The sequence below is a fragment of the Grosmannia clavigera genome (genome assembly GCF_000143105.1).
Source record: "Grosmannia clavigera kw1407 unplaced genomic scaffold GCSC_140, whole genome shotgun sequence".
NCBI lineage: Eukaryota > Fungi > Ascomycota > Sordariomycetes > Ophiostomatales > Ophiostomataceae > Leptographium > Leptographium clavigerum.
The window spans coordinates 2,520,243-2,547,531 of NW_014040801.1; the positions used below are offsets into that span (position 1 = coordinate 2,520,243).

Here is a 27,289-nt window from a genome sequence, read left to right on the forward strand (position 1 = left end):
GGGCTACAGTTGCTTTCAAACCCACAAGCGGTTCAGAGTATTGCAGCAATGGCTAGAACAAGACATGTGGATACATCACGTGACACTTTTAACATACATGAAGCTAGTAAAATTTGGCTGTGTTCACGAAGTTTTGCCGTAAATTAGACGAAGCTGTGTTTTTCTAGACGTTTTGAAAAACTTGTACGGAGTACCGTCTAAGCATACAAGCAGCTGGCACGGTGCGACAGCTTTCTTCTTGAACAGTCATGTCCGTATAGAGCTTGTGAAGTTGCATCATTTCGGGTCTCATCTCGGGCAGTTCCTCATTTCTGACCTACGCCCCGCAAAATGGAGCAAGTATCTCTTCCGGATGTGGACGACCCGACAGCCAATGCGAACACGCTGTTTGGCTGGCTGGAGCAGCAGCCGTCGGACGAGTCGAGCGAGTGAGCCGTCCTTTCCCGTCTCCCTCGAGCACAGTGTTTGACCTTTATTCGACAGACTCGCGGAGGCGCTATTTGTGCAGCTGCTGGACCGGGCGTCCAAGTCGCGGACGGCGTCGGTGAACGCATGCACGAAGCTGGTGGGCTTTGTGCAGCACTGTGCGGTGCGTTCGGGCAGCCGCAGCAGTCCGACGCCGGTACGGGCCTGGGCCTTCCGGCCGGCCACGGCCGAGCGGCTCTTCCACTTCTACATGGAGTGGAACGAGAAGGACCAGCACCGGTCGATGCGGCTGGTCCTGGACCTGCTGGCACTGCTGATCCTGCAGAACCCGGACGGGACGGTGGCGGCGGCGCTGCGGGCGCACATTTTGCAGGTGCTGGCGGCGATCATCAGCCACCGATCGACGCGGCCGTTGGTCAAGTCGTCGATGGCGTCGCTGAACCACCTGCTGGCCAAGTCGGTCTTCACGCTCGACGACGTGGCGCGGGCCTACCGTCGGGAGGTGATGGCCGAGACTGGTGCCTGCACCGACGCAGAGGACGGCGACCTCGCGCTCTGGCAGCAGTTCGTCCGCGACATGTTTGCCTGGATGACGCTGCACTACGTCTGTCCGGTGGCCGGGAAGCTGCTGGTCAGCGTGTTTGCCCACCTTCGCGCGGGCGCAGCCGTCACAGACGCGAGTCCAGACGGCTTCAAGGCCGCCCTGTGGCTGCAGTGGCTGCGCGACGGCCTGGCCGTCCACCCGCGCATCCTCGAGGACGTCAAGCTCTATTTTTTCATCCCGCTCTTCAAGGCGGACCGCGACAGCTCGCTAGAGCTGCTGGAGGTGCTCAACACGACGCAGCCACCGACGGCGACCGCCGACGTCGACAGCAGCACGGTCCTGCAGCTGGCCGTGCTTGAGGTCGGCAAGAAGGCCGGGCTGGTGGAGGATGCAGGTGGTCACGTGATCACAGCGCCACCAACACAACAAAAGCACAAGGCGAAGCCACCACAACCGCGCGGCCGGACGGTGATCCTGAACGAGGCCGTGCTGGACGAGGTGCTGGGACGGGCGACGGCAGACGTGCGGTCAGTGGCACTGTCGCTGCTGGTGTCGTCGCAGTCGACAACGCGGCCATTTGCGGCGGGCGTGTTTGTGCTGCTACGGAAGCACCTGCCGGGCTACCACGCCGAGCCAGACGCCAAGTTCCGGTATGAGCTGTTGGCGCACTCGCGCGACATGGTGATGCGGCTGAAGAGTGCGATCGCGGCGATGGGACGGCGGCGCGGAGGCGGCGAAGATGGTCCAGACGGAGAGCGCGTCGACGAGACGCTCGGCCAGCACGAGACCTTTCTGGCCTGGTACCTCGGTTTTCTCTGCGGCGAGCTAGCGCCGACGGCATCGTACCAGCGACACTTTACAGCGCTGCGGGCGACGGCGGCGCTGCTGCGGGTGCGGCGTGACGTGTCGGGCGGCGTGGGCGATGCTTTGGACGACGTGTTGGCGAGGCGGCTGTGCGGCGACGCGGCCTGGTTGCGCGGCGTGCTGGACCTGCTGGTAGACCCATTTGATGACGTGCGCGAGACGGCCGCATCGCTGCTGGAGCAGGTCGGCGGTGTGAGCGAGAGCGAAATTCACCATGCTCTCGCTGCTTTCAGCCGGCGGGCCGATTCCTTGGCTGCACGCACCGCCCGCGCTGACCATTCTGACGGCGCCGCACGCTGTCAGGGGCTGCTGGCCAGCTGGGCCGTCACCGATGGGCTGATCGGCCAGACGGCCATCCTCGACGGCGTGTTGGACCGCCTCGAGGCCAAATTGGTCCATGCCGAGGCCGACCTGGGCGCGGCTGCCGTCAGCAGTCCGGTGCACGGCGACTTTGCAGCGGTACGGTATGTATGGGACGTGCTCGCCAGGCGGCCATACGATGGCCACGACAGGGCTGTTCTGGAGACGCTCATGCTGCGCATCGTGCGTTGCTGCGAGCGGGCATGGCACGTGGTGCGTCACGTGCTTTGCGACAGCTCACCCGAGGGGCTGCTGCCGGACGCCATGGAAGATGTGACCGGGCTAGATTCCAAGGACCTGCTGAGCTATAGCTTCCGGGCAGTGAACGAGTCGAGGTAAGTGAAACTTGCGAGGAAACAAGAAGACAAGTCGAGCGAAGCGAGGAAAAGAAAAGAAAAGAATCCAGAAGTGCTGACTAAGCACAGCAACACGATGCGAGCCATCGTCGGCCATCTCCGATTCAGCCGAGTCAAGGGCACGTTGTGTCCGAGTCGGGCGGTATTTGAGGCCGTGGGTGCGTTGTCGCTAGCCCAGCTGGCGGCCCTGCGTCACCGTGGCGCGCTCTCGGCCGTGGCCCAGACGTTCACGCTGTGCTGCCAGCTGACACAGGACCCGCTGATCACGCCGGCCGACACGGCCTCTGCCGATACGCTGCTGATGGGCTGGTACCAGGCCACGCTCGACTGCATTGCTCAGCAGGTCTCGACGACGCGGCGGTCTGCCGGCATCCCAGCGCTCTTCTCGGGCGTTCTCGCGGCCAACGCCGCCCATCCGTCGCTCGACGAGGCCGTGGCCACCGTGTCGGCCATTGCACGGCAGCCGGCGCTCGTGCGCGAGACAGATGGCTCGCGTCTGCCCCAGGTCCACGCCCTCAATTGTCTGCGTGACGTCTTTCGCAGCTCCTTGCTGAGTAAGCGTGCCGAGAGGCTGCTGCCGGCCTGTCTGCAGTTGGCAGCGAGCATGCTGCAATCTGAGGTGTAAGTCTATGTTTTTTTTTTCTTCTTCGCTTCGCTCGATTTGCTTCTGCTTCGCTCTTTTTTTTCCTCGTTTCGCTCGATTTGTTTTTTGCTAACCTCCCAGTTGGGCTATCCGCAACTGTGGCCTTCTTCTGCTTCGCAGCTTGATCGACTGTCTCTTTGGGACCGGCGAGTCCAAGGCTTCGCTCGAGTCTGGATGGGATGGCCGCACCATTCGAGTCTCCTATAACAAGCATCCGACGCTGCCGGCTGTCCTGCTGACGCTGCTGACCGGCTCTGCCACCACCGGCCAGCTCGCCTCCCAGCAGGCTGCCGCCGAATCCGTCTTCCCGGCTCTCGACATCCTTCGACGTGCTGGCCCGCCCGACGACGCTGCCCGCCGCCTCGACCTCTACCGTGCCGTCGTCGCCCATCTCGCCAGCCGCCTGTGGCATGTCCGCGAGATGGCTGCCCGCACTGTCTGCTCCTTTCTCGTCGCCCGCGACTGGGCCGCCGGTCTTGCTGATCTGCTGTCGGCCGCCGCCGCTGCACCCGCAAACCTCTTGCACGGAACCCTGCTGGCCGTGCGCTTCATGCTGGTCCGCACTGCCGAGGTCGCCCGGGACGAGCTGCCAGGTATTTGCTGTTGTGTTGTGCCGCGTGTTGTGTCGTGTAAAATGCTGACGAATCGGGTCCACAGACAACCTTGTCCGTCTCTGCACCCTTCTTCACTGTCTGGCCCAGCAGAACAGCCTGGTGGCGACCTGTCCTGAGGTCGAGGCCGCCTTTCTCGAGGCTCTCAACACCATCTCTGGTCTGGCTCTGGAGCTGGGCCTCTCCCTCCCGGACGAGCTGCCGACGTCTGTCTCCAACTCCACCCCCAGTTCCACCACCTCCGCCCTCCTTCGTGTCCAGCGGACCCTCCAGGCCAACTGTGCGGCCGTTCATCGCCACGACCGCGACGCCTTGCAGCGCCTGCTGCTGGCCAGCCGCGCTGATCCCGACACGGCCGCGCCACTACTGGACGCCGTGGCGCAGACTTGGTGGCGGCCGTCCGTGTCCGCCGACACGGCCGCCTGGCTGTGCGGTGTCTATGTGGACGTATGTGTGGCCGGGGGGCCGCCGTCGGCAGCTTCGGTGTCATCACAGCTGCGGGCGACGGCGCTGGTGCAGCTGGCCGAAATGATGGACTATTTGTTTGCGGCGATTCCGTCAGCCGCCTCGCTCCTTCCCGATGCTGCCACGCTCACGCGCCTCTGGTCGGCCGTTAGCAGCAGTCCCGATCTCGGGCCGACGCTGTCATGTGCCGTGCTGCGGGCCAGTGGGCCCATCATGGCTGTTCTCTCGTCCTCGACTTCAACCTCAATCTCGACCTCGACCTCGATCCTCTCCTCTTGGGCGACCATGCTCGCCCATGCCGGCGCTGCCGACCAGACGTTCGACGCGCGCATGGCTGCTGCGCAGGCGCTCCGCTCGTTCTGCGCCGCTACTGCCGCCACGACAGACGAACATGGCTTCCTGACCGTCGTGTTCTGTGTTTACGATGCCCTCAACGACGACGACGACGAGATCCGCGCCGTCGCTGCCGAGGCCGCCGCCACGCGCACGGTGCTCGACATGCCGCTCGTGCCCGCCGAGGCTGCCCGCCAGCTGCCCGGCTGCATGGCCACACGCTTTGGCCACCTGGCCGCCTTCCGGACTCAGGCTGTATGGCGCAGCGTTGGCCAGGTCGAGACGACGACAACACCCCCTTCCACGGCCGCCAGCCGCCTCCAGGCTGCCCTCCTCTTCGACGACGCCCTCTTCTCGGTCGAGGAGCAGAATCTGTACGTCGACGAAGTGCGCGAGGCCCGGCGCTGGGCTGCCGTCGTCAAGCAGCTGCCGGATTTCGAGGACATGGACAGTGTATTGGTTTGGATCGCCGACGGCCTTCAGGCGCTCGTCAGCCACGTCCAGGCCCTCGACGACGGCCCCCTCGGCTGGTCCGCCTCGCCCGCCGCTTTTGCCGTCTGTGCACATCTGCTCGTCAGCGCTCGCGCCCTAATCGTCGGCCACGGCAACAGCCAACAAGCCCGTCTTCAGGGCCTCCTCGACCAGTTTTGCTCAGCCGGCCAGGCCAAACACGTGCACGGATTGTTGCTGCAGATGGCCCAAGACTGAGATGCACAACGACACAAGAATAGCAAATAGCAATAACAACAAATAACAAATAACGACAAGCATGCAAATCTCCAAAATATATGCTTGATGCTTCTCCAAATATCGTACACTGCAGAATGAATAAAAAAAGCCAATGTCGGTCTGTCTCCATCTCATCGTCTTTCTACTCTCCTCTCCTCCTCCTCTCCTTCTCTCACACCATCGACTGTCGCCAACTAGCTTGTTCAAGCTCGCTCAAATCCGCATGGCAGCTCCCACAGTACCTTTCGTACCGCTCCGTAAGCATCACCATCTGCTTCTCGTCGGCTGGACCGGGCCTTGCTGTCGCTCTCGCTGTCGTCGATGCCACTTCCTTTGTCTTCCCCGTCTTTCCCGTCTTCCCCTTCTTCCCTATCTTCTCTGCCTTCTCCGTCCGCTCTACCTCTCCCCTCTTCGCCTCCAGCATGAGCCGCGCTCGGTCGCACCGCATGTTCTCGTCCGCCAGCCAGGTCTCCCACTCGGCCTGCACCATCTCCCGCTCCACGCTGTTGACCACCCGCATCGCCACTAGTAGGTCGTGACGGTACGACCCCAGCTTCTGTCGTCCTCGCCGTAGCCGCTGCGCCGTGGCCCGGCTCGTCGTCGAGCCCAGCAGCGTGCCCGCTTCCTCTGATGGAGCGTCCAAGTCCGTCGTGTTCGCAATCGCCCGGAACGTGTCGTAGCACATGCTGTTCTCCGGCCGGTGGCTCGCCTGTCCCTTGGCCATTCCCTGCGACGCCTCCTCCAGGTCCACCACGTACACCGCCCGGCTCATCATCGTGTTCGGCCCCACGCCAATGCGCGTCATGAACTGTGCCGCGTGTCGCTCTGTCCACCATGCCGTCGTCTCTCGCGCCGAAAACAACGCGTTCGTCATCAGACTCAGCGCCAGCACCGCCAGGATCAGCCGGTGTGCTGTCGCCACGTGGAACAGCTTCCGCAGCACCGCAAATGACCACATCACCAGGCTCGACGCCACCGACTCCATGAAGCTGCCCGACGTCTCCAGCACCATCCCCGTCAGCGTTCGCGGCTTCACCAGCGGCCGCTTGAGCGTCTCGCCTTTGCCCGGTGTGAACAGTACCGCCTGCGTCTGCTGTCCGATGCTGCCATACACCTGGATCGCCCGCTTCGTCCGGCTGTGTGCCCCCAGCTTGCGCACCTCGTCTGTCGCCAGCTCCGCCAGCTCCTCCGCGTCCCGGCCTGCCTCGTCCAGCACCTGCCGCTCGATCAGCATCCGCGAGAACTTGAGCGCCTTGTTCCAGTCCACCCGCGTATACACCGCCAGCTTGCACTTCGACTTGGCCACGTGTGTGATCACCACCATCACCACCACCTTGAACGCCTGCGAGCTAGGCATGTGCCACGCCGTCCGAATATGCGTTACCACGTACGTCACATGGTCGCTGAACACTTCGATCTGCTGCTCGTCCGTCACGTCTGCCACTCTGGCCCGCCCCAGAATCGTCTCCGCCTCCATCTTGAACTGGAACTTGCGCCGCATGCCTCCCTTGTCCACCAACGTCCACGGGCCCTGCGTAATGTCATGCGCCCGCCGCGTCAAGTACAGCTTCGCGAAGATGAACGACTTGTCGCCAAACAGCACGTGGAAGCACGCCTTGGCACTGATCTCAAAGTGCCTCTCCGCCACCTTCCGTGACATCCCCTCTGGCTCGTAGATCACCGGCTGTGACGGCAGCTGCACCTTGGCGCTGGGCCGCGGAAATGCCCGGTTCATCGCGCTCGTCAGCTGTCGGCTGCCCGGGCCGTGCTGATGCCGGTGCGACACTGCTCGCCCCGTCGATGTGCCATCGTCGATCGGCGTCATCGCCGACACCTCCTCCCAGCTGCCAACGCTCGGGCTCTTCACCGCCAACTCCTCGCTGTCCAAGTTGTAGAGCGACGTGACGATGTCCGACAGCTCCATCGGCTCGGCCGCCTGGAGGTCGTCGATCAGGAGGTTGAGCCGCGCCTGCAGGAGATACATGTCTTCCAGGAACGTCTTGATCGTGATTCGCGTGAACCCGGTCTCGTTCGTGTCCGATCCCAGGTGCAGGAAGATGTAGTCGCAATCCTTGCCCGGAGCTGCCGTCACCTCGCTGATGATATCCAGGCTGACCGAGTACGCCACCACCAGGCCCATTGTCTGGCTGTAAAAGTACATGTTGTCCGACGTCACGTACACGCGCCCGCTGCCAATGAGCCCCTGATTCGTTGCCCCCTCCTCGGAGGCGCTCGACCAAGCCGCGTTAAACACGAGCACGAGCTTCTCATGGAGCGGCACCGTCGGGAAGAGCAGTCGGAATTGCGCGTGCTGGCCCCTCAGTTCGCTAGGGTAGCCTGCAGGAAATACTTCTGCTGCCGGCCGGTCCACCACTCTCGGATCCGACATCTTCGCCACTTCCACGCTCAGAGTCTTCCTATGGCCTGACGGCATCGATGTCGTCGTCGGCGTTCCAGGACCGCCGCCTGCACTGCCGTGCCCATCTTCAGACTCGATGATAGCATCTAGAGCGCTGGAGCTGTGCGTTGCATCCGTACCATTCGACACGAACCCAGAGCCCCAGAGGTTGCTTCCCCAGTAGTTGGCCAGGATGCCTGCCGGCAGGCCGGCCGACGTTCCGAATCGATTCAGCACCCGCTCGCTGCTTGCCGTCACTGCAATCTTGCTCAAAAACGTCACCATCGGCGACTTGACGTTCGTCGTAGGAGCCAGAGCTGTATGGTGGGAGTCACCGACAAGCAGAACGGGCTGCTGGGGGAGGTGTGGTGCCACAATAGTCGGGACCGTCGGGCTCGGCATCGGCGCCACATTGGATGACGGGTTGGCAGGGAAAGCATTGTGACTGGCAGAAATCAGACTGGCTATCCCGCCGTTTGCACCCGCTTGTGGCGGGGCGTTGCTTCCTGTGCTGCGGCTGCCAGACGTGCTACCGCCGTTGCTGGCCGACTCTCCGGTGGATTTTTCGACGCCGGATCCCGAACCAAAGGTCGCCTTCCGGTGCAAGTCCAACTTTTGTATGATTCGCGCCGCGTGCTCACGGCTACTCTCGCCCTCTTCGCGCTTCAGCTCTTGTCCCAGCACCGTGATCGAGCGCCGCGGCAGAACCACGCTGAGGTCGAAACTGCTGCGGGAAGCAAGCCCGTCGGAAGCAAGACCAGGCACAGGGAGCGCGCCCGAGCGGTCAAACGTCACCGATGTGCTGGAGTCTTCCGGATTGGGGGCGCCGTCGAGAACGCGGGCGGAGAACTCGGAAACAGGCGGCGGCGCGATCGAAAAGGCTGGGTCAATGCTGCCCGGAGCTTGCGGGCTGCTATCGCGTGTCATGCTGGTCTCGAAAGCCTTCTTCTTGGCCACATCAAACACTTCGAGCCACTCGGTAAGCTGGCCCTGCGTCTCGGCCTGCAGCAACATGTTTAGGCTCTTCGTCTTGACCTCGAAGCAGAACCGGCGCTCCTCTTGTACGGCTGGTTTAGCGCTGCACAACAGTACGCCAATGTCATCGCCCTGCAGCACACCATGCGGGCCTTGCACCAGATAGCCGAAGATACCGTCGCGGCAGTAGTACCAACGACGCACCCAGCTCACACGCGCCGGCTTTCCCGAAATTGTCCGCGTGAAAAGCCAGCCCTGATTCTCGGATATCTTGGCCGTCTGGCTCTCCTTGGTCGGCCGAACACTTACCGGCCCTCGTGACCCTAGGAAGGGGACAGTAGACGAGCTGTAGTCATCTAGCTCTCGTGACGGCTTGGTCGAAGCCATGGCTGTGTCTCCAATCTCCCGCCGCGTCATCTGGAGCTCCCGTCTGAGCGAAGCCTCGGACAGCTCCAGCTCCTTGGACCAGCCACGAATGCGGTCCATCTCGTCGCCCCACATCAGAGAGCTTGAGTTAGTGTCGCGTGCACGCTTCATCTCCCGCCAGAAGTCGGCAGACACGCGTGTGAGCAGCTTGTCCAGCGAACAGCGCAGCTGCGGTGCCGTCAGACAGTAGTCCATGGACGCTTTAAGATAATTACGCCGCGTCTCGTACACACTGAAGGCGTCCTCGCGCAGAGCAGAAGGTTCCTTGGTCTTTGCCTGGGACACGTAGCGGGCCAACGTGGCATCAAACGTCTTCTGGGCCTGGTCCAAGGCACGACGTGACTCCTTGAAGGCACGCAGCTCGCCGTTGAGGAAGTTGCGGACAGGCTCGGCATTGATGTTGTCGAGACGGCGAACCGCAGAAACAACCTTTGTCCACCAGTCACGCGACCCATCTCCCACCCTCTTCAGTGCCAGCAGCGTATGATCGGCGTCGATGATGCCGTCGGCCACGCCCGGGGGCGGGGTGAGCTGTGCAAGGTGTCGGTTGATGGACTCTTCGAAGCCCAGAAAATCGTGAACCAGTCTGGATGTGCTTTTGACGTGGTTTTCGAGCCATTTCTCGATGAGGTCCATCTGCTCGTTGAAGTTCACTGTGTTGGCACGGAAGGAGGGAGAGTCGAGTGCGGCCTCGTTCAGTCCGACGGCGACAAACGACCGTGGACTCGACGGCATTGGGGGCAATCCTGGCGTCGGTGGCCATCTCGGTGTCGGAGGCCCCTGGCCTCCTGCTGCTGCGTAAGAGGCATAGGAAACGCCACTCGTCGCCACCGGTGCAACCGACATTGACGCCGGCTCAGCCATCGCTTCCGGCTGCTAATCGAGAAACGCTTCAATTTGAGGCACCGTTGTCTCCACCTGCAGGTGCCTTATGCATTGCTCGTGGCAGAATAGAACGAAATGGGAGTTGCAGTTGAAAGAGGTTTCGTATCCAAGATGGCGTAGATACTAGACAGCTGCAACAAAAACGGAAGGCACAGGTGGCAGTTGGGGGTTGTTCGCCCTTGAGCTTCCTTCCCAACACTTTGCAGAGCTCGTGACGTCGGCCCCTACTTCCTTCCTATACTCCGTACTCCGTACCCCTAATCTCATTGGATTACGGCCCACTAGCTAAGTGCCGAATGGCAGATCACGTGCGGGGACAATGTCCCTAGAGACAGACGGTGAACATCCCTTACCCGAGCCGAGTCTGGTCCTATAATCAGATATCTCGTACGAAGCAGGAGCTGAACCCATAACGCGTACTCGTAGCTAGATGAGCTCTTCCTCTTCGGCTACACATTTCTGCTCGGTGATTCGCCGTGTCAGCCACCCATTCGGCAAAGAGTCCACTTTTGGGCACCCTTCTTAGTGACGCTTCGGTTGGACGGGCGTCGGACGAAAATACGAGTAAGACTCATATTCAAAAAGTACGTCTCGTCTGCGGAGCAGTACTCCGTAAACGATGAAATGTGGAAATGTGCACGATTCATTAACACGACCGATTAGTCATATGTGTGGACGAGACGGAAAGGAGGCGTTTTGCTGTGGCGGTGGAGAAAAGAGCCACATGGGGTAATATGTAGGCGAAAATGTGGGTCTTCCGTTTTTTGAGGCTGAGGTGAGTTTCTGGCCGGCTGCCTCCCACTACTGCAGGACAACACAGCAGGAGGCGAAAATAGACTGCAGAATGCAGGGAAATGCAAAGGGGAAAAAACCAAGGTTGCGCCCCAATCTGGCGGGCTCGTGTCTGTGGGCGAAAAAACTGGGCAGAGACGAGGCGAAGAGACACCATTGGCAGGTAGGCCAGCCACAATGGCCGTGCAGGCTCTAGACACGAGGCTCGAGGCCGTTGGACACTGCCCCGTATCCAGTCGGCACTTCCAGAGAGTAAACCTAGAGAAAGAAGGGGATCGTCAGATGATGGGCACGCACTCAAAACGGCTGGTAGCTGTGTATCCGTTCAGCTGGACAGGGATCCAAGCTTGCAGACATCTGACCATGTCGGTTAAAGTTACGAGTGAAAAGGACCGGAAAGCCTATAGATGGGGACACTCTACCTTAGGACCGCTGCGTAGCGTTTCCGCACGAGTACGGAGTACGGAGTACCAACATGGCGGCGTTCCAACCCACTCGTCTGTCTTCCATTGCCTCCCCCTTGAAGATGCATAACGACAAGAGTACGTATGATGAGAGGCAGTCAGAACGACGTAACCAAGATGGAACAGCTGCGCAGATTGCAGCTCCAGATAATCCTGTTTCAGGGCTGGCTGGTGTTGTCTGCGCCCCTGCCAAAGGATTTGGTCCTGGAGGCGATAAAAGTTTTGCCCATATCGTACATGTAAGATGCCAGACACAACTAGGTGCGAAGTGCAGTCTGCCTGCTACTGATGGCTTAGTTGCAGAAATCACCATCCCTGCTAGAAATTCGTCACAGCGGCCCGCTGGCTGCGGAGAATTTAGGGCCAGTGATGGCCTGTTAGTGCTCCACCATACCGGGTTTGCGCCTAAAGAAGTAAGTCGTTGCAGAGAATCGCGGACATGTGATCAGAGGGTTAGAGGACGAGAGCGAACCCGAAGGCAAGGGCAATACGACCGACCCGGGCCAATGCAGGACGGTCTGTGCAGCTGACTACTATCACGAGCTCTGCAAAAGTCTCCATCTACTCGTACTCGTATGCAAACGTCACCTGTCGAAGGCGACCTGGGTTATGGTCGGAGTCGCGGCCCATAAGTGAGGCAAAGCTGGGGCTCCGGGGTTGATACCTAGAATAAGAGGGGTTTGACAACTGGCAGTCGACGCCGTGTCTGTGTCTTCGTTATTCGAGCAAACTGCCTACTGTAACCCTTAGTTGTGGGCAGTGCATGGTGCTTTCTTGGACCAACTACTGCAGACATATGGGCAGCCTGCGCAATATGCCATCCGCAAGGACGCTTGCAACGATAACAACGAAGCCGTCTTGCCTCATCATGCAAGCTATCGATTGCCACGAGAAGCAGGAGATCCTTCGTGTCTGCAGTCAGGCAATCAAGGGCAAATAAAGTACTCCGTAATGAGAGTGGAACTGCTCGCACAACTTATTCATACGCGGGAGGTCAAATTCCTACGAATTTTTCAGCTGTGAACAGCCTCTGGCCGGAAGTGATGACCAAAGTGATGCTATTGCTGATGACAGGTGTTGTTGTCGTCTTGGCCCCAGCCAGCTATGATGCCAAACGCGTGCACCCCTTTTCGTGACGCGTCGACCCCTCTCTCCTCAACCCCGAGCCAGTATCACGTCTTATCTTGCTCTACTCCTTTTTGCCACCAAACGCCCGTCTAATCAAGCCCTTCCCCCTCAAGTTAGAACGAATGCCATTCAAGACAAGATACGAGCTGGTCTGCCCCCGCCCGCACCCCCCCTCCAGATAGATCGATTATGTACTCCGTATGGTCGTGCCCTGTCCCTGGCCAAATCTCGTTTGGTCATAGCTTTGCTCGCTTGTCGGTCCTACACCTGGCCCCTCTTGGCACCGTCGACAGATTGCCTATCCTCCATTCATCTGCATCGCTTTTGATGCGAGCTCCAGTGCATGACTCCTCTCCATTTCCCATGATGAGAGACTGGCTCTCTCCGGCTTAGAAGCGACAAATGACCATTTCCCGTCATCTTCATCACATCCTGGCTAGACGGGAACTACATGAGCCCGGCTTACCTGGAACGGAAGCTAGGAGACAGCCGAAAAAGGAAATGGATACGCCTACGAGCCGTGAATGTTGGTTCGGTCATTGAGGGGGGTGTGAAAGTAGGACAGTATGAGCAAAGCAGGAAATACTTTCTCTCCCACATATGGAGTATTCTCTCCTCCGTTTTTATGAAAGACCAAGAGCTGATGGTCCAAGACCGAGCCAGTGTATTGATCTCAGACAGACCCAGGGGTAAAACTGGAATGGATATAATATTCTCAAGAGAATACAAAATCAATGGAACAGAAACCACAAGATATTGGCAATGGTATTCAATAGAACTCTGGGTAGCATTCTGGTAAATTCAGCTCGTATTCTGGAAAGGATCTTTCTCTCTTGCGTAGTATGCACAGAAGCTTTGGTAACCCTCATCACGGTAAGTATTCACTGTATTTTTCCCAGGTGGCTTCCGCCCTGACTTCACTTCTTTTCTCACTTCCATCCGAGTGGCGCCGTTCCAGCTCTGGCACTAGAACCAGTATACGACATTTGATTGGCTCAAAACTCTGCGACCTCAGCCAATCAGAATCCTAGGGCAACACTTGACAAACTTTGCCCACCAGGGTCTAAAGCTACTAGGGCTGATACGCAGCTTGATTGGCTAACTATCTATTAAGCCATTTTCATTCCTTTGACTCTTTGTCTAGATCGAGGGGGACCTCAACCGAGTCGACGGATGCAACTACAAGTGCTAGGACAAACCTCTCACAAAAGGGGCGGGATTACTAGTACAGCACTCCTCTGCACGCCAATCCAGGACAAAAATGAGTTTTCAGATAGAGCCAAGACCCCCCTGCTTCTACCTTTTGGTGTAAGAGTAAGATACTTGTCGACTTACAGAGTAGACAGACCTCTGCCCAGACCCCCCCATTTCCGTTCTCTATTCACACCCCCCCTCTCTGTTTTGCCTCCTTGTGCTCGTTAAGTAGTACTATTGTGTTTTAAGAGGTGCCGCTTCGCGGCCTGCCGCCGAAAGTTCCACGTTCCTTTTCTGCTTCCAGAATGGTTCCAATATCAGCTGTCAAACCTGAAGATCAACCCCCCCCCCTCCTTCCACTCTCCGCAAATGTGTCCTGCCAGAGTGGGTTGCGCCGTCGGGGCGTTGTATCTATACTCGCTCAACGCCCGTTTCAATAGGTGTACCGGGGTGGTCTGGTTTGCCTCTAACGATCACACCATCCCCTCTTCTGTTACCCACCCCTCTCCTCTTTGTCTCTGTTCATACCTGTGATTACCTCCTGTCTCCTGCATCCTTTTGCTCCGGTGTTGCCATTCTCGTCATATCGTACCGTTAATCCGCCAGGCACTCCGATCTAGACCTCAACTTGAAGATCTTGTCACAAGAGTTGACCAGGGCAGCGCGCTTATTTTGTTCCATTGGCCTTATTGCATGCTCACGAGGTAAAGGCGAATGGATAGTACCCCTCTCCACCCCAATTGACTTAGTTTCTTTGAATTGTTGTCGGCGTAGGCGTCCTAAGTTAGCTCTGCAAAGCGCTAGGAATGCCACTTACGCGAGAAGCGAAACCAAAGGACATGGGTGAAGAAAGTCACGGTAGCAGACAAGCAATCGAGCTCTGTAATTCAGTCCCCATCACTCACTAGCTTGAAGAAAGGCTGGCCACTGCGTGATTGAAGTCGAAAACAGCCGTGTTAATATCCGTTGCCATCTCAAGCCTTCAAAGGATAGCATCTGACTGGCAGACAACGATAGTCAGCTAATTTCCTAGTCAGATCTCAGTTTATAAGAATTTCCAACTCGGGGCAAGTGCTGCATATCATACAGTGGCTTCGTACTTTCGCAAATGGGGACAATGCGAGATATATGCGGTGCAGATCTAGTCCCGCAACATATCTTCTCAAGTCACCGGCAGCTTAGCACGGCAATATGGGAAACAAGCACACCCACCCCTCGGGGCAGACATCCTTTGCATCCGATGCCTACCTCGTACGACCGGTTATCACTTGCATGAGGAGAAGACGGTTTGTGTACGAGTAAGGGGGCTGGATGTCTGCCGTGTGGACTTGTTCGTCCCGCCGTATCGTTGAAGATATGTAGATGGCAAGATGGGTCGACATCCCAGCGATGGAGCTTGGATTTTACGTAGCGCCAACGGTCTTGTGGGAGACGAGACAACGGCATTCCCTGCTTCCCTGGTCCGATTCTAGGCCGAGATACGTAATACCCATGTCCTGGATGGGCGCCAGCGGCGCAGAAGCCGGCCACGAAATGGCCGTGCATACGAATGGTGTTGTGATATCTCGAAAGAAGAAAATGGAAAAACAAAAGGCCGACAGTATTGACGAGAAGTAACGGCCCATCCATGCTTGGCCGGGGGGCATTTCCGCCGAGCCATACACCGTTGCGAGGTCTCTCCACCTGGTCAAAGAAAGAAGAAAATAGGTGAGGAAGACGAGTACTGCAGGGCCAAGCTACCATGCAAGCGGGACTGAGATTTTTTCCGGGCGGCTAACTGATCTCTGGTCCTGTCACGGAGTCTGTAAGCCAGCCCCGGTAGGACCGGGATGGTGCTGGGGAGACCCTGGAAGAATTTGTGGGAGTTCGGCAGTGGGCAAGGGAGCGAGGCGGAAGTGCTGTCTATCCTGACAGCAGAAGGGTGGCGTTGTCAGAAGAGCAAGCCGAGCCAAATGACACAGAGGGTTCAAAGACGCAGGATGCAGACCATCTTGCCGGGTTCAGCTGCCATCGTGTAATTGGAGCGGTGCGTATGAGCAGCCACGGCCAGCCAGCGACGCTACTCGTACATAGTAGCATTTCTTGTTAGTGTGGTGGCTCCGGCCTTTCTAGAGCTGCATCCATAAAAATATGCAGGTCGCATCTGCACCGCCGCCCAGTTTCTGCACACCTTTGCCGGTTGCCTGTTCGGGGTACTTGTTACTTACACGTTGGCCCCCTGCGCCCGCAGAAAAAGAGCACATCCCATTTTCTGTCTGGTCTGCCTTGGCCCAAATGCCGCGCATGACCAGGAAAGCGAGAGCCAAAGCGCCCTGGAATCCACAACCCAGAACCCACAACCCAGAACCCACAGTATTCGGAGGCCCTCGAAAGCCGCACAGAGACTATGCTGTCAGGCGATGTGGCAAGAAACGTGACCACGTCTGCGAGCGAGAACAGACGAGTGTGAACCGGGAACGGCGCGCAGGAAACGGCGTGCAGCGCTCTTTCCTCACGCAACGCCTTCTGCGCCCGTGCCCACCGCTCCTTCCTTGCCGTGTCCAGCAGACGGAAGGATCGACCCTGGGGAGGCAAGAGCCATACTATCCGTATGTAGTATCTTACGTATCTTACCCTCACAGTGATATGTGACGGTAAGAAGCCCGTGCAAACCCGTACTACGTAGTATAGCACGCTGTCCAGCAGGCCCGAATGCTGTGTGGAGTCATACGTCCCTACTTCGGCGGCAGCCAAAACAAGCAGCGTTTTCGCTGTTCTGGCCGTCAACCCTCCCCCATTGCTCCATTAATCCAGTAACCACTCCGTAATAGTCCCTATTTTTCCTCATCGGCGCTGCCGCTGCAAGCACTGCGGTCGCCCTCCACACCCCTAACCCAACCACCACCCCCCCTGCTTGCGGCCTTCAGGCCCCACTAGCTTTCCGTCCCTCTCTCCCTCTCTGTGTCGTCGTTTTCGACGCATCAGCCCTCTGGCTCTGACGTCCAGTTCAGTCCTTCAGCTCCGCTTCTGGCCCTACCACTGGCACTGGCGGACCTTCTTCAGCCCCCAAAAAGCGGAGGCTGAGGATTTTGTATATCTCTCCCCCACCACCCTCTCTCTTCTGGCTGCCATAATGTTTACGAGCTTTCTCACCCTTCCTGACTCTCTCCACGATCCCCCCCCCTTCACCTTCTCTTCTGCTCTATAGCCGCGGCGTCGTCTTAGTCTCTTTCCTTGCTTCTCTATCGACTATACCCACTTGACTTTCTTAACCGCCTCTGTCTCTTGAACTAGGAACCGCCCGGCTACTTTGTCCTTCATAACCCCCCCTCCTGCTCTTTTGCTCTTTTCTTCTCCCCCTTCTTCTTTTTCCTCTTTTGTTACCAGAGTTGCAGATTGTCCCTGTTATCTTTCTAGACCTCCGACTGCCATGCCTCCACAACTACTTCCGGCTTCCGCCGCCGCATTTGCCCCGAGGGCCTCTTCCGTCAATGTCGTCCTAGGCAATAAGGTGGAGCCTTGGTTGACACAGACTCTCAAGCGCATCAACCGGGTAAAGCGTCCTCTTAACAGTGTGCCGCAGCACCATCGATGCCTGACCGAGACGCTCTCGTCGGAGAACGCCATCTGGACGCTCGCCTCTCTGATGGTCACCAAGGCGCCCGAGTCAGAGCTTCGCCAGGATCCCAACCCGCTCGTCGAGGCTGTCTTCAACTACCAGCTCGTCACTATTGAGGCTTACATCGTCCATGTCGATATGGTCCTGAGGAACGAGGTTGCCTATAAGCTGACGCCCGACACCATCGAGGCCCTGATTGACTACCACAAGGACATTCACTGTGTCGATGCCAGGGCGAATACCGAGTACTGGACCAACAAGGAGCAGCAGTGCAAGAAGCTGCACAACGACTTCATCCAGGCCGTTAACAAGTACGTGTACCGCACCCATGTAACTGCCCTGGAAGGCCTTGAGGAAGACGGTGCCGGTGAGTTGTTGTGCGGAAAGAGCGAGGAAGTCAAGGCCAACATCCTGAGCCTTTTCAAGCCGCTGCTCCCACCGCCACCAAAACCGGTCGGCGTCTTCCGTCAACCACCGCTGCTGCCCAGCAACTCAACACCCAATATGAACAACTTCTGGGCACATCAGTCTCTGGGAGCAGTTGCGAGCTCGCCGGACTTCATGGCCGCCATCGCTGCCACTGCAGCTTCGGTGGTGACTGGGATCCCGGCTCCCGTCGATTCCTGGCGAGTGCTCCCCTCTAGCCCAAGCGTTGCCGTAACCTCCTGCGACCCGAATGCCTCTTCGCTGTGGGCCTCCATGGGCATGCATGAGCTTCAGCACACGCCCTCTCCCGCTTACAGCCAGCCGTACTCGACAGCCGCCCTCTTCTACGGCGGCTCGCAGCTCGTTTCTGCTCCCCTGCCCCAGCTCCCCCTGCCGAGCATGCTGGCTCCGCAATGCGGTGTCAGCGTCGGCTACAATAACTTTGGCTGGGACCGCTACCACGAGTACACGCCTACGATGTGACAACCAGCCGCCGTCACTGGAACTATCACCAACAACGCTGCTTACCCAGAGGCTTCAACCGTGGCGCCAGCCACGACTGCTCCCTCTTCCTACTCTTCGTGAGCAAGAAGCCTACTCAAGGCCTCTTTACAATATCGGTTTTCAGTCTTGCTTCTATCGCGGCGTTGGTCCAGGGACGGCGTTTTACAGGAGGCCACATCGTCGACGGGCCATTGGTTGCGCAGCTCGAATCTTTTTCAGATCAGGCATCAGGAAAGCGGCAGCGCGACCGGCAGCAATCAGACAACAGCGAGCATACTGCATCAACACATACTAGCATTCTGGCGTTCAGCATTACCGATATCATTTCACAATCTGCTTATCACCACTCTGGGACATAATGTTTTCGGCTTTTATCACACTACAGCGGGCGAGCGACTTTCTTTCTGTGCTTTTTTGTTTGTTTGTTTTGCTTCCATTTTCATGGGCCACAGGGAAGAGAGGCAAGATCCTTCACCAGAACGAACCGCGAGGTCGGTAACAAACAGCTTCATATTCTATTTCAGTCCCTTATCATGGCTGGGTCCTCGGGCGGGTTTTTTATTGCATTTTCGGCTGGGCGAATACACAGGCGGAGCTCGGGTTCTGTTTTGAAAGACTATTGCAGCAATGCAGTCTGGCAAGATTCCAGACAAAACATCCGGTCTCTTTTTCCTTTTTTTTCTTCTTTTCTTTGACTATGCGCCATTCCCCTCTGTTTCTCCTCATCCTCAAACACTCTCACCACAACACTGGCTTTCTTTCTTTGAGATACCCCCACTCGCACAATGGTCCGCGGCCACAATGCGCTTCTCTTTCTTCTCGGGCTTTTGCTATTCCTTCTCTTGTCTATATATTTTACGTCCACCTTTTGGCTTCTGACACCTTCTGTCATTTACGAAATGCGTTACGACCTTATCCGATGAATACGCCTTACGCATTGCACGGTCAACCTTTCTACATTGGAAAGCAAGAGAATTGATTTCTTCTACGACGGCAACAGGGTTCGATTCGCTCCGATGTATCTAGAGGAACCGGCTTCTTCTGGCATACACGACAGCAAAACCGGTCAAGCGTCATTTTCATACCATTCCGTTGATAGGCTCGGGGAAACTCGACAAGATCAGCAGAAACGGGCACTTGTTTTAGACAACTGGTTGTCTACATTCAGGTTATTTGCCCCGTTCCCTACCTAACAGGCCGTTTTCCCCGACGCCCAGGACACAGTTGGGGTTCGGAGCAAAGGGAATAGCCGAAGCCCGAACACACAGCCGTGATGACGACAGATTGGGCACATCGACGTTCGCCTCGCATCTGCCGGGTCAGCTTGTGATACGCGAACGCGGTCCTCCACACCGATATGGTCTCCTGTCACCAATCACCTAGAGTGCTCTCTGGTGTACAGACATGCAAGCAAGAGACATGTCTGGACAGGGCCATCGGTGGCTGCCAATGGAAGTGAGAGACAGAGGGGAAGTCGGCGCATGTAGCTCACCTCGCTACAAACCGCCAAGTCGGTTCCACGGCTCTGTGAGCGTGGAGTTTGGCGAGCCGCCTGGAATTAGAGAACGAAGGACAAGGACTAGACCGCTCGCTGTGCGAGTCCTATATCCCCTTTTGATCTAGCGGTCAGCCAACCGAGGTGCTGGATTTCTTTTGTCATATACACATCTCCTTTGTATCTTATAGGAAGGGCTCTCCTGGTGATTGTCTTCCTCCCCCTGGTGGGCTCGATGATCTTGGGATAGCTGTCTCTTCTTTGTGAATCCATGGTCATAGTTAATTCAAACCGAAGATTGAAAATCAAACCATATGTATCACGTGAAATGTAGATCTTGGTGTTTGCATACACGTCGTCGAGGATGTTCGTGAAGTCCAAGAAACGTTTCGCCACGAACAATACAGTACTTATTATCAACAGAGCAAAGTGAGGAGGCGGTGACTCTGATTTATCCTAAATTCTCACTAGCAGGGTCTCACTAGTAGGGAGGGTTATACGATTACGTGGAATGAGCTCAAGACAAAGAGACACTGGTGGCAGTAGATTACAGACCGAAAGAATTCGAACACTCGTGCACATCACAGGCATGACCATTCTCTCTCCCTCCTCCTCTCTTCTTTTCGCCGGATGATCCTTGTCTATGCGCCTTCGGCCAGCTCCTTGGCCAGTCCCTGGGCGATCCACTGGGCCAAGGCCATGACGGTGACCATGGGGTTTGCGCCGCTGGCGCTGGGGAACACGCTGGCGTCGGCGACGAGAAGATTGCGCGTGCCCCAGACGTGGCCGTGCAGACTGACGACGCTGTTTGCGCCGCCGTCGTCGGCCATGCGGCAGGTGCCCATCTGGTGGGCCGACAAGAAGGAGTTGGCTGCCTGCCAGCCGCCCCAGAGCGACGACCGCGACAAACCAGCAGCACGGACGCCGTTGATCCAGGCCTCAAAGGCGAGCGCGTCATCTTCGTCGTGAGAGGAGCCCGTCTTGGCCCTCACGTACGGCTCCACGCCGGCCAGATAGGCGCGGATTTCGTTGGCTCCCTGGACGTGGCAGAGGCGGGCCAGGCCGATGACGCCCTCGACAGCGTTCTCGCGGTCAAAGCTCGAGGGGTCGTAGTCGACCACGGGCTGGCCGGTCACCGGGTCCGGAAAGACACGGCCGCTGTCCCGATCGCGGGTCAGGGCGATGAACCCGTCGTAGTGGCGGTAGCGCAGCGCGGCCAGCTTAAAGTCCAGTCCGCTCGACCACGGCAGCGTCGTCAGGATCGCGTACGGCTGTCGTCTTGTCAGGGCCGGGGTCTGCAAAAAGGAAAGGGCAATACGTACGACCATACAGGTCGGCTCTAGCCTGGGGCCGTGGCCATGGCCATCCATGTCATCGAAGCTGGTGCAGATGCTGGTGATGATGCCATCTGAATCGCGGTTAGCTTTCAGTTCAGGCCAAAACAGAGGACCTGTCCTTACGGTCCATCGGCTTTGTTTCCTCGTCAAAGAAGGCGCCAACCATATTGCACGGATGCAGGTGAAGGTTGCGTCCAATCTGGGGATTCTGTAGGAGGTCACGTTACCGTGTTAGTAATCACGGTCGCCCGTAAAGGAGGCCTCAGCCTCTCTAGCTCGCTCCTTCCTTACCGTAAGGCCGCTCCTGAGAAGCAAAAGCGGGCTGTTGAGCGTGCCGCTCGACACAATCACTTTCTTGGCCTTGATGACGATACGCCTCCGGCGACGCTGGTCTTCGGGGCCGGTCGGACTGCCGGATGGATCTCTGGAGAGCCAGGTGCCCACGATACCGGTCGCCTTGGGTTCAGCAGATGCCAAAGGGATGCTGGTGCTGGTGCCATCGTCGTCATCAAAGAGCACACGATCGACGTCGAAGCCCTCGATGAACTGGGCGCCTGCAGCGGCGGCGGCCGGCAGCCAGCTGACAGCCGTTCCGCGCTTCTCGGACGAGGCACAGCCAAGATGGCAGTAGCCGTCATCATGTGGGAGGCCGTCTCGGGTGTTCTGCAGCAGAGAAGAGGCCTTGAACCGAAGTTTGGCTGCGCCCTCGAGCACGACTTGGCCACGGTGGCAGCGGTCGTGCTCGTCGACAGCAGCAGCAGTCTTTTCGACGCACATAAAGTCGCACACGCGGTCCAGACAGGCATCAAAGGCCGGCGTCTCGAGGAAGGACATTCCGTCTTGGCCGGCCGCCCATTCCCGACGCACCACATCCGGCGTCCGCAGACAGACGGACCAGTTGATGGCACCACCGCCGCCCCAGCAGGAGCCGGCCACGACGGAGACGTTCGGGTTGGCTGACGCTAGCTGGCCGCCATTTTCGTACAGCAGCCGCAGGCCGACATTCTGCGGCATCGGTAGCTGTGACGGCGGATAGTGGTAGCCCTTCTCGACCACCAAGACGCGATGGCCAGTAGCTGCGAGAACTTCGGCACACACGGAGCCACCGCAGCCAGAGCCCACAATGACCACGTCAGTCTCGATGACGGCCGGTTCGGACGCATCGTCAAACTGCAGGAAGCAGAAGTCGGCATGTTCTTGTGCGGGCTTCCAGTCGGCCGGCGTCTCCCGGAAGCTGGAGGCCTGGGGGAAGAGCGGCGATGAGACCAGCCAGGTGGTCTGTGCCAGCACACACAGCGTGCGACCCAGAATGCGCAGGGGCGGCGACCAAGCATTCTTCCAGCCGCGCAAAATGGCCTCACGCACCTCGAAGGGCTGCTGATGAACGGGAGTCCAGTATCCCGTCAGCAGCAGAGAGCCGGCGTGGCCACTAATAAGGCAGATGAGCACGATGCGAGAAGCTTTTGCTCTGGTTCTTGCTTACGTTAAAAGCGCCAGAACATCGCCCAGCTGCTTCCGGCTGGCAGGTGATTGGCCGGCAAGAGTGCGCTTGATGCCTTGGACAAAGACAGGATGGTCGGACGGCCGGTCGGCCAGATAAGATGCCACGAGAGCCGCATCCGGCGGGTCAATCACGGCGGCGCGAACATGGGCCACAGTGGCGTCAAAGTCGGCACGCGACAGGCATTTGGCATTGCGGCGGTTCAAACCGGTCGAACTGGCCGTATCGGCAGCCACAATGGGTGACAGCACGGCGTCGAGCAGCGCCAGCAAGACGGCCCACTGAGACTCGTCCCACCAATCGCCGCTGGGCGCTGGCGCAAGGCTAAGCGGCCTCGGACTTATTTCTGCTGCTTCTTTGCGGCGAGCCATGTTTCTTGCAGATTTTCACGAGCAGTCGGGACAGATGGTCGAGTCGTGAACAGACGTTGATGATACTGTCCCGGAGGACGGCCAGCAGAGTTGCCGCCAGCCATGCCCAAATACTAACAAGCAACTTCCCCGCTCAGCCTCAAGCAGTTGCAGGTTCCCCTCTTTCAGCTGCTAGATGTTCGAGGCGGCATTCACAGTGCGCAATGAAACAAACACACATTTTAACACTCCAACGTACTCGCAAATACTTCTGGCAGATGGGTGCCAATTCTGGCGATATCTCCAACTGCTACCACGAGGGTGGACAGGGCAAAATTAGAGTGAGACGCTTTTGTCTCTCGCTCCACTCAAAATTTGACAAAGACAGACTGCCATTTTGAGACCAGAACCGACAGTCGGAACCAAGATAGATTGCGTTGGGCAGAGGCGTCGGTTTAGACCCGGGCAAAGACACTACTGGACGTTGAACGTTGCGTGTCAGCAACCATTGGCCAAGCCTTCAAGAGGGGAAAACCTGGCAAAGCCTCGGCATGGGACACGAGAGATTTTAAAAGGTTCGAGTCTGAAGTACGGAGTACGCGATTCGCCTAATGGGTTGAGAGCGCCCACAGCGGCAAAAGGTTGGGGATTCACGTGAACGCGCCCGCTTTACTTTCTGGCTTCCCCATTTTGAACTTGTCCCGGCTTTGTCCCGGCTGCTTAGCTTCGCCCTTTCCTGCGCCGCACTGCATTGCATAATCACGCTGTTTTGTTGGGGAAAGAACGGCTACGTATGCGGGGCGTTGTGTTGAGAGGGAACAACAATCGCATCCACGGCCTGCCGGCGGCCCGGGCGCACGGCGCTCTTTCCCGGCGCACTGATGTGTAAGCGATTGCACCCTCCGTCAAATCCCAAGCCCGGTATGTGCGAGCGAATAAGATACGAGCAAAGATGATTTACGGCAGGTGCGATGGAGACTGTTTCGGTTTTGGGTTTTTTTTGGTTTTTTTTGGGGGGGGGGGGGGGGGGGGGGGGCCGTCTCCGTTCGCTCTTGCGTGGATTGGCGGCGGATCCACTCAACAGTCTGACTACGTTCAATCAACAACTACATCTCGATCCATCTCCCACTGCTATGTACCTGTACCACAAGAAGAAGAACAGAGGACCGAGAATGACGATGGCGATACGGACAGATGGACGGCTATGACACCCTTCTCCTGTTCGGGAAATAAAGGCGGTCAACAACTCTATAAGTTCACGTCTCTCATTGGCCAAGATCGACGGTCCCAACAAAAACATATAAATATATCTATGCATGAGCTACAGAAAAAACAGAAAAAACACGGGCTCCACAGAGCTGCGCAGCAGGAACGAAACGAGGAGCAAGAGCGACCGTGTTAGTTGGGCGAGACGCTATTATCGCCTCAGGCGCATACGTCGTAGATACTGCCAGTCATGCACTGCTCCGGCATGGCGATTTGCGCGATGCCGTTTCCGCTACATCCGAAAGATCGAACGCGCGAGGCCACGGGAACGCCATCCCGCCCCGGCCTTCTCGACTCGTAATACATGCAGCTTCGTGGAGAGTATATGGCTGTCTTGCATCTGAAACTGACATCGTATGATGGAAAAGACCCGGCTCCTCGCCGCTCTGTCCTCGTTTGTCGTTCCTTCCCGAACTCCGACTGCGATGCTTGATCGATCGCAACTGCCTAGCCACTCCTCTCTGCTCCGCTCAGCACTTTCTTCGTAGTCTATCCATTCGTCCTCTGTAGCTCTGGTCGGTCTCCGCCGGGAAGCTACTACGCACGCCGGATGCACGTCCCAACAAGGAAGGCATGCACGCATCCCTCTCATCACAGCTTTTCAACCCAGCCGATATGTCATAGCTTATCCCATAATGGGCCTCACAGTCCGAGATCCACTTCTGGATGGACGCCATGCCACCCTTATTCAGGTTTCGGCTGGCCAGTCAGGCTTGTCTTCCGGCGGTCGGCCTTGTTAGAAAGACTCCTTACGTCGCTGTTCAACGTCGTCTACTGCATGCACCTCCCCTGGACTCGTTGAAATAAGCATCTCTCAACTGAATCTCACCCCATCGTCTCTCTATCTAGCTCCCCCTCTACACATACTCCCCAACCCCACAGACCGGGAACAGCTGGCTGTCTTGGTCTTGGTCTTGGTCTTGGTCTTGCCTACACCCCTGCAGCCTTTCATCCGCTTCGAGCTAGCTACGCGAAGTCTCCTCCGCCTACATATCCACCCCGGCTTTCTCTTCTCGAACGGGGGCCTCGCCCATTTCCCTTCGACACTTATATCTACCATTCTCCCTTCCTCGCTTTCTCTCCGTCTTTGAACCTCCCCTCCTTCCCTCTATACTACTCCTCCCGTCCGTCTCGATCATCTTCGAGCTGCTTATACAATGGCGTCCCCAGCCGTTCATGTAGAGCTGCCCTCTGCTTCTCTCTTCCGCTTCCCACCACATCTAAGCCCTCCTTTCTCTCCGCCACCACCAGCGGGCTCAACCTCGTTCGCCCCGCCTATCAACATTCCCGATCACATCTACCTAGCAGCCCTCGATGCTCGCGTGCCATTGACTATCGCCGCGGTCTATGCTGTCACCGCAAAGGCTTTAAATGTCTACAACCGCTCTACTGGACGCCGGCCATGGGCCATCAGCAAGACACGCGCCTTCTTCGTCTTTGTCGTCCTCCACAACATCTTCCTGGCCGTCTACTCGGCCTGGACCTTCTATGGCATGCTGAATATATTGCGTCGCAGCTTTGTCAGCCCTTTTGCCAGCACAGTTGACAGCAGCACCGGCAGCATCAGCAATGGAGGCTGGGCCGGCACCGTCGATGGCTACTGCCGTCTAAATGGTGCACCTGGGCTTGGCAACGGTCTCTTTTTCAACGAGGCTGCTGGCCAGTGGCAGACTTCGTCCGCACTCGGTGATTCTTTCTCTTCCCTGGACCGTTCGCAGCCTGGCCGCATGTGGAACGAGGGCCTGTCCTTCTACGGCTGGATCTTCTACCTCAGCAAGTTCTACGAGGTTCTCGATACCTTTATCATTCTTGCCAAGGGCAAGTTTAGCTCGACTCTCCAGACCTACCACCACGCAGGAGCTATGATGTGCATGTGGGCCGGCATGCGCTACATGAGTGCTCCCATCTGGGTCTTTGCGTTTGTCAACTCGGGCATCCATGCCTTGATGGTCAGTACTCCAGACCCACACTTCATTTTGGATCCCACTAACATGCCTTCAGTATACGTACTACACCATCACCGCCTTCTCTATCAGAGTTCCAACATCGGTCAAGCGTGCCCTGACTACCCTGCAAATCACCCAGTTTTTGCTTGGCGCCTCGTATACGATGATGCACTCGTTCGTTTCCTACACCGTCCCCGTCGTCCTCAAGTCGGGGTCGCAGGCTGCTTCTGGCGGCGATGGCGAGGTGTTCCGACCGATCGACGCCATGAACTCCTCAATGGCAGATGCCGCCATCACTGTCCGGTACGGGCACAAGACGGTACCATGCATTCGCTCGACTGGAGAGACATTTGCCATCTGGCTCAACGTGCTCTACTTGGCGCCCCTGACCTACCTGTTTGGCAAGTTTTTCGTCACCTCCTACCTGCGACGCAGCAATGCCGAGAACGCCCGTGCTGCTCGTCTCGGCAAGAAGGAAGGCCAGGCCCCGAGCAACAGCGTCCACAACTCGAACGCGACGATCGCGACCACCATTGCTACGACTGCTAGCGCTGCAGAGGCCCTTGTGCGCCGCCGCTTGAGCAATGTGAGCAACCTGGCCGAGCAGGCTGGCTGGGACGCAGCCCGGGGTCTTGAGAAAGAGGTGTACGGCGAGTCGGGCGAGGCAATTGAAGAGGACGAAGAGGACTCTCCGCGCCCAGACCTGCTTCAGGTGAAGCCAAGGAGCAGACGCGCAAACTAAAGAGTCCTCGCACCCTTTTTACGATACATGACGCATATGGACATTGCATGTCGGCACGAAATCCACAATTTTTGGAGGCGAGGTTTGGCAGTTTTTTCAATCGCCTTAACTGCCTACTAACAAAAGGAAATTGAGGGTCTGACGGACCATCCCTGCAAGATGCAGGACACCTATTGGGGAGTTAAGGATGGACATACCGGAGTGAAGTGAACGGGGCGTTCATTTTCCATATGAAATAATCCGGGTTGCGTTTGTTTAGTCAAGAATAATCTAAGTACAATGACAAGATTTTTTACAAGTATAAACAGTGTGATTGCGCGAAGGCTTGTCTAGCAACCTCAACTGCATCTTATTTTGAAATTTGTTGTTGATTTTATTTCCTATTTGACGTAGACGAGCAAAGCCTTCTCCGCCCCTCCATTTCTGCTTCCCTTGAGATCTCCTTTATCTTGCTGTTCTCTCCCCAGCTCCCGTCCATCGACATCGAATCCATGCCGTGTTCATAACAACAGAGTGCTGAGAGGTCAATTT

General features: G+C 57.5%; 5 protein-coding genes across 5 annotated transcripts; 3 read left to right on the plus strand and 2 right to left on the minus strand.

The window, feature by feature from the left end:
- Nucleotides 1-330: 330 nt before the first annotated feature.
- Nucleotides 331-5,310, plus strand: CMQ_1211 (heat repeat protein; the record flags this gene model as incomplete). The annotated part of the gene is made up of 5 exons (XM_014318290.1): nt 331-428; nt 484-2,529; nt 2,620-3,171; nt 3,275-3,786; nt 3,851-5,310. The coding sequence occupies 5 exons, from the start codon at nt 331-333 to the stop codon at nt 5,308-5,310; spliced, it is 4,668 nt and encodes a 1,555-aa protein (XP_014173765.1).
- A 193-nt stretch (nt 5,311-5,503) lies between these two features.
- On the minus strand, nt 5,504-9,994 carry CMQ_948 (transcription factor; the record flags this gene model as incomplete). The annotated part of the gene is made up of 1 exon (XM_014318027.1): nt 5,504-9,994. The coding sequence occupies one exon, from the start codon at nt 9,992-9,994 to the stop codon at nt 5,504-5,506; it is 4,491 nt and encodes a 1,496-aa protein (XP_014173502.1).
- Nucleotides 9,995-17,002: 7,008 nt separating this feature from the next.
- CMQ_1639 (uncharacterized protein) lies at nt 17,003-18,100 on the plus strand (the record flags this gene model as incomplete). Its single annotated transcript, XM_014318718.1, has 1 exon — nt 17,003-18,100. One exon carries the CDS (start codon nt 17,003-17,005, stop codon nt 18,098-18,100), a length of 1,098 nt encoding a protein of 365 aa, XP_014174193.1.
- Nucleotides 18,101-20,257: 2,157 nt separating this feature from the next.
- Nucleotides 20,258-22,825, minus strand: CMQ_1113 (long-chain fatty alcohol dehydrogenase; the record flags this gene model as incomplete). The annotated part of the gene is made up of 5 exons (XM_014318192.1): nt 20,258-20,887; nt 20,939-21,024; nt 21,077-21,161; nt 21,245-22,382; nt 22,437-22,825. The coding sequence occupies 5 exons, from the start codon at nt 22,823-22,825 to the stop codon at nt 20,258-20,260; spliced, it is 2,328 nt and encodes a 775-aa protein (XP_014173667.1).
- A 2,402-nt stretch (nt 22,826-25,227) lies between these two features.
- CMQ_1016 (fatty acid elongase) lies at nt 25,228-26,758 on the plus strand (the record flags this gene model as incomplete). The annotated part of the gene is made up of 2 exons (XM_014318095.1): nt 25,228-26,019; nt 26,072-26,758. 2 exons carry the CDS (start codon nt 25,228-25,230, stop codon nt 26,756-26,758), a joined length of 1,479 nt encoding a protein of 492 aa, XP_014173570.1.
- Between the last annotated feature and the right edge of the window lie 531 nt (nt 26,759-27,289).